General features: G+C 44.8%; 1 protein-coding gene across 1 annotated transcript in view; it reads left to right on the top strand.

Annotated features, from left to right (window-relative positions):
* The window catches only part of CHSY1 (chondroitin sulfate synthase 1), a 75,124-nt gene extending 67,482 nt beyond the window's left edge, over window positions 1-7,642 (top strand). The window contains exon 3 of the mRNA XM_067755840.1: window positions 4,632-7,642. Within this exon, the coding sequence (XP_067611941.1) occupies window positions 4,632-6,224 (1,593 nt within the window). The 3' untranslated portion in view covers window positions 6,225-7,642. The remainder of the gene's footprint in view (window positions 1-4,631) is intronic.
* Window positions 7,643-15,157: the final 7,515 nt, after the last annotated feature.

Consider the following 15,157-nt stretch of genomic DNA (forward strand, 5'->3'; position numbering starts at 1 on the left):
GTTTTCTTCCCCATGTGCTTTCTCTTTCTAGAGTGAATACTTTTCTCTCCTGTTTTTTTTTGTTTTGTTTTTCTATTTTCTGGAATATTCTTCAACTTTATCTTCAATCTCTACTCTTTTTGTTTTGCTATTTTATGTTTAATTTCAAGAGCTTTTTTGTTTTCTGATTATCTTTTTTATAGTATTCCATTTTTGTTGTGCAGATACAGTAGCTTCTCTTTGAATACCTTATAATTTTTGGTTTTTTTTGTTGTTGAGTTTTTCTTCTAGTCACTGCATTGTTTCTATTTCCACCAAGCTTTTTGTTTCCTTGTTTTGTCTCCATCTTTCCCATTGGAACCCTCGTTCAACTGCCTGATGGTCCTTGGCTGTCAATTGTCATTTGAGGCTGAAGCATTGAAAAACTAACTAGAAGCTCTATAGGCAAGATTTTTTTAAACTAGTATCCTTGCTGTAGTGATCAACTTTTGGGTGATGTTTTTTGTTGGAGGACTGTAGATATCTATGGGGCTATTTAGTTGATACAGAAAAGATGCTTCCAGCCTCCTACTTGGAATGAGAAGCGGGGGACCAGTGTTCTGAGAGCCATTTGGGAGAAGAGGACTGGGGGGTCCTACTGTTTAGACTTTCATTTCCCCTCTACTGTCAGCCTTGAACGCATCCCTCTCTAGGTGTTCAGATTTCATTTGCGGACAGATTGAACTTCAGGCTTATGTGCTTATCAATGAAGTAAACCCAGAGGAGTAAGGGAAAATAACCTATAGACAGTGACATTCAGGAATAACTACTGTAAATGATGAATGTGTTAGGGCTTCTTTGGTGGCACAGTGGTTAAGAATCTGCCTGCCAATGCAGGGGACATGGGTTCTAGCCCTGGTCCGGGAAGATCCCACATGCTGCAGAGCAAGTGAGCCTGCATGCCACAACTACTGAGCCTGTGCTCTGGAGCCTGTGAGCCACAACTACTGAGCCTGCATGCTGCAACTGCTGAAGCCCGTGCGCCTAGAGCCTGTGCTTTGCAACGGGAGAAGCCACCACAATGGGAAGCCCGCGCACCGCAGCAAGGAGCGGCCCCCGCTCGCCGCAGCTAGAGAGGCCCCACACGCAGCAGTGAAGACTCAACACAGCCCCAAATTAATTAATTATTTTTTTAAAAAGATGAATGTGTCAAGAAACCGCCAATATTTACTACTCACCAGTCCTAGTTTAGTTGCAACAATTGATATGCAACCCTGCATGAATTCTGGCAACAGACCCATCATCTAAATGCCGGAATAACTGGGAGCGTGTTTTTGAAGTTGCTGGGCATCTCCCACCACCCGCCATGGTGGTATGTGGGGAGGAACTGTGGGGCTCTCACTGCTCCATATATCCAGTTCCTCCAATCTCCCTGTGTTCAGCCCCAGCCTCCACCCGCCTTGCAACACTGGTATCTTTCCGCAGGGTTCTCAGGATTAAATAAATTGGCTTACTCTTCAGAGCAGTCTGTTGGGTTTCATCTTCCTTCACTCTCCATTTTCTTAGAATTTTGGGACATCTCTTCTCTACTGTGTCTGTGTCTCCTACCCCATTCTCTTGGTCCTTATGGGTTTATTCCTTTTGCATTCTTTATTCTCTTTTAAGAGTATTTGGGAAGAGAGAATCATGTGGGTTCTACCACTCATATTCTTAAGAAGATTGGTTTTGCTACCATGCAGAATTGAGGAAGGAACAGTTCTGCAAGAAGACCCATTGGGAGACTGAGACATCACCCAGCAGGGCAGGAGCAGAGCAGGGTCTGAAATACCCGGGGAGATGGGATTGGCAGCACGGGGAGAGGAAGGAGCACCACCTGCTTCAGAGTATTCTTAGTTTTGGAAAGCAGCTTATAAGGCCAGACTGATGGCTCAGTGTGCCTGCATTCTTGGAAACATAAAGGGACCTTTCAAAAAAAGACGTGGTTCTTCATGCTCATTGTTAAAAATTTTGAAATTATAAGCAGATAAAATGGAAGTAATATGTAATTATAACAAATATTTAAAATCTCTGCCAAAATTGTTAGGAAGCCTTCCACCATATAGCTTACGGTAGTGACTGTAGTAGTCCCCGACCATGGAGCATTGGGTTGTTGCTGAGTTCTTTGCTGTGATGGGCATGTTGCCAACCTTTGAGTGCCTCTCCTCACACAGTGGTGTCCTCAGGTGGAGTCATGGAGTCAGGTGGCTTGCCCAGCTATTTGATGCATGTTGTAAAGGCTAACTTTGTTAAAACTGGAAAAATGGCCTCAAGTTGTTGGGGCATACAGGGGTGAGGGTCAGAGGAAGGAAACGACAGTATTTGTTTTAGCACCTGCAAAGAATTTTCCTCAGTGTTTCTGCATGGTTTTGAATCCTCAGATGACACTCACTTGTCACCTTGCAGCCATGCAGTTTGTACCCAGGAATCAGCCCAGCTAGAAAATGAACAGTGAAAACACTTTCGACAGGATTTTCATTAAACCTCTTTTGTTGTGACCCATCTGAGGAGTGAAATTAAAAGAAAGATAAATTCTTATGGTCCTTATGATTTGATTACCTTGTCATTTTTCTTGGTCATCATTCTGTGGCCTGTCTATCCAGGGTTGGAGGAGTTCGGACATCAGTTTCTTCAAGCCCTCTTTCAGCAAATCCCAAACTGCTTTATTTTGGTCCATGTATTAAGTCAAGAATTTGAGTAGCTAAGTGCTGCTTGTGCTGAGAGAAACAGTGAGTGGACACTTGCACACTTGTGGGGTTGCCCGCTGCACACTTGAGAAAGGTGGTGCTCTCTCTCAGAGGTGAGAGACACTCTGCTTCCTTTCCTTTCCTTTTCTTTTTTTTCTTTCCTTTTTTTTTTACTTGACTGTCTTATCTAAGTAATGTAACGTTTGGAAATCATTTCAGCGGGTAATTCCGTGTATGCACATACCTCGTTTGTTGATTGTAGATGATGTTGGAAAGCAAAGTCAGAAATGGTAAGGGCACTTGCGAGGAGGTGTTGCAGTTCCAGGCTAGTTGCTCCGCTGAGGACAAGACACAGGTGGTCAGCGTTCAGCAGACTCATGGCTCCAGGGAATTGAGTGAGTGAGTGGGTGCGTGTGCAGCCCCTGCTCAGCACCGGCAGCGTTACTTGTGTGCTCTTTTTTTTTCTTTTAAGCCATTCTTCAGAAGCCTTTCCCTTCTTTTTGCTCTTATTGGCTTCATTTATTGGTAGCTTGTAGTAATTGTATAGAAAAAGAAAAAGGGGTGTAAAAATGCTAATCTGTATTTTTCTATTATTATAACTTTAGTGGCTCAAGGAAAAAAAATCAAAAATACGACTGTCCAAAGGCCTACTTGATCCAAATCCATGCACCCTTATCAAGAGTTAGTATTTAATAATATGATCAAGAAAAACAAAGTTGAGCCACAAATAAAATAGGACTAGTTTATCAGATACCGACCACAAATGTTTTTGTTTTTTGAGATTTTTTTTGACATGGACCATTTTTAAAGTCTTTATTGAATTTGTTACAATATTGCTTCTGTTTTATGTTTTGGGTTTTTGGCAGCTAGGCATGTGGGATCCCAGCTCCCCTACCAGGGATCGAACCTGCACCCCCTGCATTGGAAGGCAAAGTCCCAACCACTGGACTGCCAGGGAAGTCCCACAAGTGTTATTTTTACTAAAATTTTTTGGAAATTTTTGTTCTTTACTCTAGAAGGCTTTGTAGAGCTCACCATCCTGTTGCTTGAATGTACTGGAGAATTAAGTATATTCCCTATCTAGCTTGAGGGAACAGACCCAGTTTTGGCTGATGGATCTCAAACTTTTGTTTCTCCCAGTCAATGTCCTAGAACAGAGGGAGAGTGGGGTGGGATAATGAGTCCCCTTGCCTTTCCTGTCCTTCAACTCCACACTCTGAGCCCCCATGTGCTGGCTCTGCTGGTACTCGAGACGTGGCGCTTAGCAAGCAGGCCCTTTCCTGCCTGCACAGGAACACAGAGATGTTTAAAGGATTCTCCAAGTGTGCTCCCAGTAACCTCGCAGACCCTTGGTTTTACCTACAGCATGCCCTTCCCAGTTGCAGGCCTCTTCCTGCATGTGGCTGGATGGCTTTCCTTCTGCTCAGCTCCCTGGAAGCAGCATTAATCCTGCGCTCGGGTCATCCTCCTGGAGTTCTCCTTTTCACTCCACCAATGCAGTTTATTCCTGTTCAGATGGCAGCTCCTTTTGGGTGCCAGTCTTCAGGGAGGGGACGTTGGCTCCTAGGTCCCCTTCACGGGCTTGGTGGGGACCAGCAGTGGCATTCTCTTCCAGGTATGTTGAGTTGGTGTGCTGTGAGCTCAGGATTACACTTTTACTTCATGGGAAAACCTTTTCATAATTCTGTTTGCCTACAGAATTGTATTGGCTAACTCTGGTTATTGATGAAGTCTTGTTTCTTTAAGTGGTTTATAATTCTTCTGCTCTCATTGGACTGCTGTAGATCGGGCTTTACCTGGGATCTTAGATATGCTCTGACTCATTTAGAAAGATTTCTAATATTTAGATTTTTTTTTTTTTAGAGTATGCAGGTCTATAAGGAAATATAAGAATAGAGGGACACTCAGTCATGTAATACTAATAGCAATCTTTTTTTTGTTTCTTAACAGATGCAGCAGCTTTTTTATGAGAATTATGAACAGAACAAGAAGGGGTACATTAGAGATCTCCATAATAGTAAAATTCACCGAGCCATCACACTGCACCCTAACAAAAACCCACCCTACCAGTACAGGCTCCACAGCTACATGCTCAGCCGCAAGATTGCTGAGCTTCGACACCGCACCATCCAGCTGCACCGAGAGATTGTCCTGATGAGCAAATATAGCAACACCGAGATTCATAAAGAAGACCTCCAGCTGGGAATTCCTCCTTCCTTCATGAGGTTTCAGCCCCGCCAGCGAGAGGAGATTCTGGAGTGGGAGTTTCTGACTGGGAAATATCTGTATTCGGCTGCTGACAGCCAACCCCCTCGAAGAGGGATGGACTCCGCGCAGAGGGAGGCCTTGGATGACATTGTCATGCAGGTCATGGAGATGATCAATGCCAACGCCAAGACCAGAGGGCGTGTTATTGATTTTAAGGAGATACAGTACGGCTATCGCCGAGTGAATCCCATGTACGGGGCCGAGTACATTCTGGACCTGCTGCTTCTGTACAAAAAACACAAAGGAAAGAAAATGACGGTGCCTGTGCGGAGGCATGCGTATTTACAGCAGACCTTCAGCAAGATCCAGTTTGTGGAACACGAGGAGCTGGATGCAAAGGAACTGGCCAACAAAATCAATCAAGAATCCGGATCCTTGTCCTTTCTCTCGAATTCCCTGAAGAAGCTTGTTCCCTTTCAGCTCCCTGGGTCCAAGGATGAGCACAAAGAACCCAAAGAGAAAAAGATCAATATATTGATTCCTTTGTCTGGACGTTTTGACATGTTTGTGAGATTCATGGGGAACTTTGAGAAGACATGTCTCATTCCGAATCAGAATGTCAGGCTCGTTGTTCTACTCTTTAATTCTGACTCCAACCCCGACAAGGCCAAGCAAGTTGAACTCATGAGAGATTACCGCATTAAGTACCCGAAAGCCGACATGCAGATTTTGCCTGTGTCTGGAGAATTTTCAAGAGCTCTGGCCCTAGAAGTGGGATCTTCCCAATTTAATAATGAATCTTTGCTCTTCTTCTGTGACGTTGACCTTGTATTTACTACAGAATTTCTTCAGCGATGTCGAGCAAATACAGTTCTGGGCCAACAAATATATTTTCCAATCATCTTTAGCCAGTACGATCCTAAGATTGTTTATAGTGGGAAGGTTCCCAGTGACAACCATTTTGCCTTTACTCAAAAAACTGGCTTCTGGAGAAACTATGGGTTTGGCATTACTTGTATTTATAAGGGAGATCTCGTCCAAGTAGGTGGCTTTGATGTTTCTATCCAAGGCTGGGGGCTCGAGGATGTCGACCTTTTCAACAAGGTTGTCCAGGCAGGTTTGAAGACATTTAGGAGCCAAGAAGTAGGAGTAGTCCACGTCCACCATCCTGTCTTTTGTGATCCCAACCTTGATCCCAAACAGTACAAAATGTGCTTGGGGTCCAAAGCATCAACATATGGGTCCACACAGCAGTTGGCTGAAATGTGGCTAGAAAAAAATGACCCAAATTACAGTAAAAGCAGCAATAATAATGGCTCAGTGAGGACAGCCTAATGTCCAGCTTTACTGGAAAAGACATTTTTAATTACCTAATTTATTTTTCAAAATTTTTTTGTATGATCAGTTTTTGAAGTCCATACAAGGATATATTTTACACATGATTTTCTTACAGAGGACTCCTTGAAGATTGAGTTTTTTGAACAAAAATGTGATCATGTTTGCCTTTTGAACACATTTTCTTGCTGAACATTATGTAGCAGACCTGCTTAATTATGACTTGAAATGTACCTGATGAACAAAACTTTTTTTTTAATATTTCTTTTTCAGACCTCTTTGCTATAGTCCTATGGCAGAAAACATGAACGTTCCTGCAAAGTATTATTGTAACAAAACACTGTAACTCTGGTAAACGTTTTGTTGTAACTGTTAACTTTGCACAGATTCTACCTTTTGTCTTTTTTTACAGCAATTTTTTTAAGCCATTTTATGTTGCAGTTGTCAAATAAAGAAATGTGATAGTAGCTGTATCATCATCTTCAAGAAAGCTTTCCAAAGGTGATTGTTTCCCCCAATCTTGTCTCATTTTTGAAGGTTTTTCAAAGCAAAGGGAGAAGGGAAAGCACAGTAAAAGATAGATGGCTGTTCTTGTTGTAATTAGTGTGGCCTAATGGACCTGGCATTACATTTCAAGAAGGGTCTGGCATTTTCTCTTCTCCAGACCCTTCTTTTTAAAGGGTAAAATATTAATATTTAGAATGGCAAATAAGAATTATTGTCATAAATCTAATGTATGCAAGCTAAAACAAAGACAAAAAAAAAGACCCAACCCTAATGAAAGCATTGGGGGGAAATGTATCAGATTTTGATCACTTCATCCTGTCCGTGTTATGTTGATGGAGATGGGTGTCTCATTCTTTAATTACTGTTTTGTTTTATCCTTTATATCTGAAATACCTTTAATTTATTTAATATCCATCGTTTAGAACTCTGCCATTTCCCAAGTACCTGTTAGTTATTAGTATTTATGTGTATTAGGAATGTTTAGTATATTTTATTTGCAGTAAACTGATCTCCAAAGATTTCCTTTTGAAAACTCTTCTCCCCCTCCTTAATTTTTACATTCCTTACTGTTTTACTAAATATTAAGTGTTCTTTGATAATCTTGGTGCTCACGTGTTTTGGGGACAAAAGTGAAATGAATCTGTCATTAAACCAGAAAGTTTGTTTTAAATTCACAGAACAAATGTGCCTTAAATTTTTTTTTCATTTAGATTTCAAACAGTAATAGATTTGCCATTTTAATATACATCATTGGAGATCTGCTTATTTGTAAATAGCCTATTGCTCATTTGGAAAAATAAACCAGTGGACAATATTTTTCTATTGTACTTTTCAGAACCATTTTGTCTCATTACTCTTGTTTTAGCTGAAGAATTGTATTACATTTGGAGAGTAAAAAACTTAAACACTGATTCATAAGGTTTTTCAAGTTATTTGAGGGGAATATTTGTATGCACTGCAGTTCAGGAATGAAATGAAACTTTCAAGTGCCTCTTCCTTTATTTTTTCCTTAGAATGTACTTGTCACCTTTTGTTTGTTCCTCTTAAAGAACTTGCTGAATCTTGTGTTTTATAGAACAAAGTTCTTCAAACCAGGTCCAAGCCCCATCTGGCTTCTTGGTACAAATGTACCTTCCAGGCCTCCTTAGTGCACCTGCCAGGACAGTTAAAATCTGCATTTTAACAAGTGCCCACGTGATCCTGTGTGCACGAATGTGCTCAGGGTTTTAGGATGGATCTAGCTACAGGATAAATTACCTGCAGTTGGCATATAATCCAAGAATCAAAAAAGTAAGATCTTTGATGCCAAGGTAGCAAGCTTTGTGGATGCAAATTACACTCCCAGGACAGGTATTTACCATGTAATGACAGTGAAGATCCAGTATAATGACACTGTGCTCACAGTACGAATTGCTGTCATTCATCCTAATTGCCATTTGCTTTGTGGGAGTGTTTAGTTTTTCCTTGGAAAAAAGCAAAGACATATTTATTCCTCAGTAAGGAAGAACATAATATACATCTTGATGACAAAGTCACTTAAATTGTCTCTCTTTACCATAATAAGGAACTGTAGGACAGGGTGTGAGCAATTACTTTATTGAGCTTCAATGTCCATCAGATGTCCTGGTGACACTTTGTTAACACTGGCTGTTTCCTTCCCTAATCCCACTCTTGCCCACGTCTGTTCCTTTTCCCTGACATCACCGTTAATGTCGATGGAGGTGCTGACCTCCCTTCATCAAGACTCCATCTCCAGAAATGCCGTTGGACCCCTTCACTCTGATCCTCTTCCCTCGTAGTGCCGTGCCTGGATTCTGTGCCCACTGGCCTGTGGGCTCATTCTCCACCTGGCCACTCCCTCTTCCTAAAGCACCCCTCCAAATCAGCAGCTCTGGTGCCCTCCTCCACTGCCCAGAGAGTGGATTCTGTAGGACACCCTTCAGGGTACTGCTACCAGCCGAACTGGGCTCTTCGTTTGTGAGGACATCAGTCTCTCTCCTGCCTGTGCTTTCCCTCTGTCTGGAGCTCTCTCACCACCTTACTCCACTGGCCACCTGGACTCATCTTCCAGGAGCCCGTTGAAACTCCCCCATGGTCCACTCTGGTGTCATTTCAGACCCTTCCAGTGTGGATGTGACACAAGTGGACAGTCTCATTGGACTGCAGGCCTGAGTCTCTTTTCTAGGTGGTGATCCAGCATGCTGGGCCCTCGTGTCTGGAACGGCCAGCAGTGCCCCACGCTACCCCAGCCCCTCCATCAGTGCTCCATTCCCCGCCGTGCACTCCTCCCAGCAGAATGCCCTCCGTCCTGCCTGCCCACTGCTCCCACCTGGAACTGCATGGCCTGTGACCCTGTGGGCCCCACGCTCCTGACCTAAGATGATTCCTTCTTCCCTTAAACTTGGAACACTTTCTAGTTAGACCTCTTTGCTTCGTTTGTTACTTTAGACTTTCTCTTAGCTTTCATTACTTTACAGAAAAGTATTAAGAAAATGAAATGGCCCATAACCCCCAAGCCAGATAACTCCTGTTAATAATTAAAAATTAAGGATAATATGTGAAGGTGGTGAAGGGGGGTGGGAATCACAATGCACAAAGGTGTGAATGGCCTCTCCCTCCTCCAACCATCCAGCCCTCAGGCCCTTCCCGCAAAGAACCACCAGGTTTGTGGGGTTCTGGTGTGGAGGGTGGGATGAATTGTACATAGGCTAGCATCAGTAGCATTTTAAAAATTCATTTACACAGATGAGGGGGTACATGCTTGCTTGGGCACATGGATCTGTGCCAGCCTTTGTTGCCACAGGACGGACTTACGGACTTGGGTTCTGAGAGCAGGCTGGGTGGGCTTCCTAGGCATTGTGGTTGCATGTGTGGGAGCCCTGCCCAAGTGGAGGCTGGAGAGCCTTGTATCGCAGGGCAGACAGCGCAGGCACCTCACTTCTGGAAAGTGGCATCGCTTTCCCAACACTTACTCTGGGCCAGCATGAGAACACACACACAGACCCGAGCGTGTGGGACTTTGATGGTTGGAGACAGGCCACGTGTCACACAATGTAGGTCATGTGATGGTCCTCTTGGTGTGAGGGTGGTGCCATCCGTTTCAGAGTCTTGAGAGCAGAAGGGCTGGGTGGTGCTGGTGAACTCTCGGCGGGGCCCTTCCTGAGCCCAGACACAGAAGAAGCTCTGACCCTCCCAGCTGGTCTTTGTCCCACTGCCCCAAACACCATCAGTTCAGACAGTCAAATTCTTGATCTCCACAGGTGAGTCTGTCCTCGCCTCCTTGCTGCCCAGCTCTCTGACCACACCTATTTCACAAAGCCCAGCCTCAGCCTGATACAGCTGGAGCAAAGAGGAACTTGCTGTGCAGACAGCAGACTCAGGGGCATGGCTAACACACACCTTCACCCCCTAATGCTCACACCATTTATCATGATGTGTGACCAGGCTAAGTGACAGTCACGTTTTGCCTCAATTCTTGGGCTTTGAAGGGTCACCTGGAGGTTCAGGTGTTATCTGCAGTCATCTCCGTTCACTACTCAGTGTGTCCATGGGGTAGGATATGTGCCGTGGGGTGCCAGTTGAGCCACAGTCTCCACACTACCTCCCAAGGATAGTGGTCAGGTTAAGAGAACAGTGGATTTACAGAAGCTTTTCTTGCCTTACAGAAACTTCCTCTTCTTCAGGAAGATGACACACCTTTGGGGCTGCCTACCCACTGGACGGCTTGCCGGTGGCTGAGGGGCTACGCCCTGGCTCCAGACCTCCAAGGTCTCCCCTGGTGCTTCCTTGTCATGGAAGGAAGCAGGTGCCGGCCCTCCCTGAGGGGGTTAGGCTACATTACTGCATGTAATCTCAGCTGCAAAGGAGCTTCTTGCCACAGTGACTGGGGGCCAGCGAGGGATCTGTCTGTTGAAGTGGCTGTACGTGGCTGTACATGCCTCGATGGGTGCCACTGTGCTTTCCCAGCCCTCGAAGGATGTCCCTGTTCTGCTTGAAGGAAAAGGCAGCTCACACCAAATCTGCTTAGTCTTGTTATAAATACAATGAAGATGTAAATGTTACAACGCAATGGATCAAATAATAGCAACTCATTTTGTGTGACTTTCAGTAGGAAAAAAACAAAAACTTATGTTAGTGTTGCTATGCTTCAGGGTTTTGTTTGTTTTTTCTACAGGGATGTATGTGTGGAAGAGGGGATGGGTGTAAGATGTTCACAGGAAACCACAGGACCAACCAGATTTGGGGCTGGCTTGTCATCAGTGCAGTTAAACCACTTAAGGCCCTGTTGTCAGATATTTTTTTAATGCATTCCATTTACTATTCATTATATTCCAGTTATGAGGGTCTTCTTTTTTTATTATTGTAGACAAAAACAAATTTTTTTTCTTTATGAATATTCTAACTACATTTCCTTTAAAATGGTAAGAGTTATCCATTATACGTGCCTGATTTCTAATGAGAAAATATAATAAATTGATTAAATCTTTTAATAGTGCAAATTAGGCCATATCTGGAATCTGCCTAAAGCTGATGCATCTGTATTGAATTTCTCTCCATTAAGCAGTCTACCACAGTTAATTAAGTCAGTGATGCCTCTGGGCTGCCACCTCCTCTTTCCTTTTACTCATTTGCCTCAACCCATTACCCCATGTCAGGCCCCAGCCCCCCGCATGCCTAGCTCAGTACACATTCCCACTGCAGAAAAGAAAACACTTCTAGTCAAACTCAGAATGACCTTCAAATTGATTAATTCTGAATTAAGTTTAGGTCTTTCTTTGGGCAAACACTTCTGTTACATAACTAAAGGAGAGATCTCATTCATGTGCTCAAAATGCCCTCTGCAAACTAGAAATGTACTGTTTCTAAAACTGCACATTCAAGTGATCACATTCGTGTTGTGAAGGAAACACTTCGGATTTTTAGATGAAGCCTGTCTCTTCCATTGTAAATAACATTGTCATCACAATGCAAACATAGATTTATTGGGAAGTAGAGAACGAAAAGGAATGACCTACAATACCTTCCTCTTGCACCACCCTGTTCCCACTTTGGTAACTTCCTCTGGGGTTTTTGTAACGTCTTTATAGTTTGATGTACGCGTACATACAATTTGGCATCTTGCTCCCCCTCCCCCACTTAAAATACATTAATTCTCTAAACTTATCTTTAAAGGCCCTCGTCTCTCTTAGAATTGAGAATTTCGCTGCTCTTGGTTGGCCACCTTGAGTGTCCTGTTCCATCTTGGATAACAGCACAGATGAAGTCTTTTGTACAAAGCCCTCTTCATACTTTGGATCATTGGATAGATTTCCAGAAGTAGGTCATTCACTTCTAGGGACCTTAGTGTTTGGCTGTTTCTGACCTAACGTTAAGTCATTTGGTATTTTACTCGGTCAACGCTGGCATTTTGTACCTACTAGCCACTCTAATAAAACCTTTTAAAAATAAACCTGAACAACTAAATGACCTTCAAGAAATACTATGGGAATATTGCACCCAGTGTCTTGGTTACATCATCCTGTGGAAACGGAAACCACAAAGCCAACTCTGTTGCTGCAAAACTTGAGTCACTGCAAAGTGAGAAAAAAGGCAGAAAGATTTACTGATGACTCGAGGGTTGAGGAGAGGCAAGTTGCAGACAGATGGCCTGTTTGGGAACGAGGTACATTTCTCCACTCCCAGGTCACAGATATTTGTCCCAGGAGATCAAAGCACAGGGCGACGTACGGAAGTGGCAGCTCAAGATAAGAGGGGCGTTTCCAGACTTTGAGAGGCGGTGGATGTCTGGGAGGGTGTGGACATGCCCAGAGACACCAGGCTCCATGCAACCAGAAGCGAGTGCATTTTCCAGAGAGAAAAGTGTACATTTGAACACAAATGGGAATTAGTTTCAGTCTTCAAAGATGAAACCACTGACCCCTTACCTATATTGTAGGCAGGTTTTGAGGTTTCATTCTATATCTTAGATAACATCATATAAAATATATATTAATAAACAATTTACTGTTACTTGGCTTCTGCGCTACCTGGGAGCTAAAGCCCATGACTAGATTTCAAGGCAGTATTTGGAGCCTGGGGCTTTGGGGCCTCTGGGAATGATCCTTTTTCAATAGGAGCAGCTGTGACAGGAAGATACAGGGCGTCTTGTGCTAGAAAAGGGCGTCTAGAGACCCTTTTTGGGCCTTGATGAGCTGGAGGTCTCTGAGAGAGTCTTGGGATCAGGAGAACCATGGTTAACGTGTGCCTTCCCAACTTCTGTGCTGGAGCTGAAGGTCCAAGTCAGTCACCATGCAGTCCCTAGGTAATGAGCAGTTTGGGTTATGATTCACAGACCTTTAAAATTAGATTTGGGCAAGGGCCTTTCCTTCTTCTGAAAGGACGTGTCTTCCAGCAAAAGCTCACCAGGCCCAGTCTCTCTGAGGCGGATTGTCAGTGCAGTCCCCCATGAGCCGTGTACCCGGGAGGATGTGATGCTTGAGCTGGCCAGCTCAGAGGGATAGGAAGCCCTGTCCAGCCCCAGCCAGGGGCCCGCGGCTCTGCAGGGAGTCAGGGGGCAGCCTGGCCACTGTGCCTACCCAGGGCCTGGGGCTTGGCTGCCAGGTGTCCCCCAAGCTGGGAGGACACGTGACTCCACTTCATCCCCTGGGGACCTCCAGTTAGCTCAGGCCTTGCAGTGTCATTACCTTCGCCTCCCGGCTGAGGGCTTAACACTGCCCTTTCTCTCAGAGTGGCTACTCCAACAGCCTGCTGCCCCCAAGTTGCTTTGGGAGATGAGTCCGTCACAGAATCACGTTGTTTCACCTAAATCCCCATGCCTTCTTCACCCACAGAGGTGCACAGTCAGTGGGGTTCCACTTGCCCTAATTCCTTGCTTGGCGTGTTTTCCTTTCTTCGGCCTGCATAGCAGTCAGTCCCAAGTTAGAAGGAAAATATCCACAAACCACAAGATTGGAGAGAAAATGTGACACAAGAGGATCTTCATAGGTTTGGTACTAAAATGCTGCAGATTCTTTTAAAGTGAATTGTCCATGAGGATGTAGCATTGTCAACTCTGAAGACAGTTGCTGTGCAAATTGTATCCACTTTCAGATTGTGACACCAGAAACACCATTCCTACTTGGGACAGGAAACCGCTCTGTTGAGTTCTGAATGGTGATCAGATATCTGATCCTGCTGGTCCAGGAGTGCTGCCTGGTTCCTCCATGTCTTCCAGATACAAGCCGTGTGCCAGCTGGAATGCTTCCTGTGCTCACTCAGCAGAAAGGCCCTGCGTGAGATTTGCCGCTGGAATACAACTCCAGGAGAATTCACTACACTGGACATTCTGAAACTGCAGGGCCAAGGGGCTGGGCACAGAATGGGGGAGAGTGACCTACCTCAGTGATAGGTATTTCCCTATAACCCATTCGCTACACCAAGCTGTGGGGAGATAAACCCAGGAGAGTTCAGGGTGAAGGACAGTGACTGAAAATACAAAGATCTGAATTAGCTGTGAGGTGTTTGGTTTGTCACTGTGGAGGGAGAAGGGGCCTCAAGTACCAGGCAGACCTGGGTTGTGTCAGTAGTGAGCTGGCTAGTACCGGTTAGTACTGGCTAGTACCCACTCATGATGGCTTGTGCACAGCCCTTCCAAACTCCACGTTCAGTGACATCATGCTGGTGGCCTGAAATTGGCCGAGGTGGGAGGAATATATACACCACAGGAAATGGCAAATGCTTCAAATCAGGCTTTTTTTGGGGGAGAGGGAATTGGATTTACCAGCACAGCACTGGTTTGCACTGGTTTGGATCAACTCCACAGACGATGGGACAGGCCCTGTGCCAGTCCAGCTGTGTGACCTCGGATGAGTTACCTGCAGCAGAGCTCGACTTCCTCCACTGAAGTGGGCACAGTTATGATTACCTCCCAAGACTGATGAGAGAATTCATAGGACCTGGTGTGCCTCCTGTCACTGTTTCAGTTAATGTGTCACCCCCACACCACCTCCCCACCTAGACATCTCAGTTGCTCAAGACTCCTTCCAGACTCATATCCATTGAGTCATCAAATCTCTCAAACCCCTCCTGGATACAGTCACCAGGATGGCCCCTCCTCTCACCCCAGCGTCTCCCCACAAAGCTGATGTACAGGACATATCCTGCCCATTTCCTGCTCCTCCAGGTCAGCCTCTTCTGGGTCTTCACACTCTTCTTCCTAAAGAAGCAAACATTATCTGGACTCTTCTGCTTGGACAGGACACCGTTCAAGCCCAGAAATCATGGCCTGACTGCCCTAAGGCTCTGCTTGGCCCCACCTCCACCTGCCTTTTCCAGACTCTGAGCTCTAACCCCTGCCCCCATCACCACACCTCCCCACTAAGAGACAGGAAATCTCTCTTAAAACTCCAAGCTTTGGTCCACATAGCATCCTGGCCCTGGAATGCCCA

The sequence above is a fragment of the Pseudorca crassidens genome, chromosome 1, assembly GCF_039906515.1.
Source record: "Pseudorca crassidens isolate mPseCra1 chromosome 1, mPseCra1.hap1, whole genome shotgun sequence".
In the NCBI taxonomy this organism is placed as follows: Eukaryota; Metazoa; Chordata; class Mammalia; order Artiodactyla; family Delphinidae; genus Pseudorca; species Pseudorca crassidens.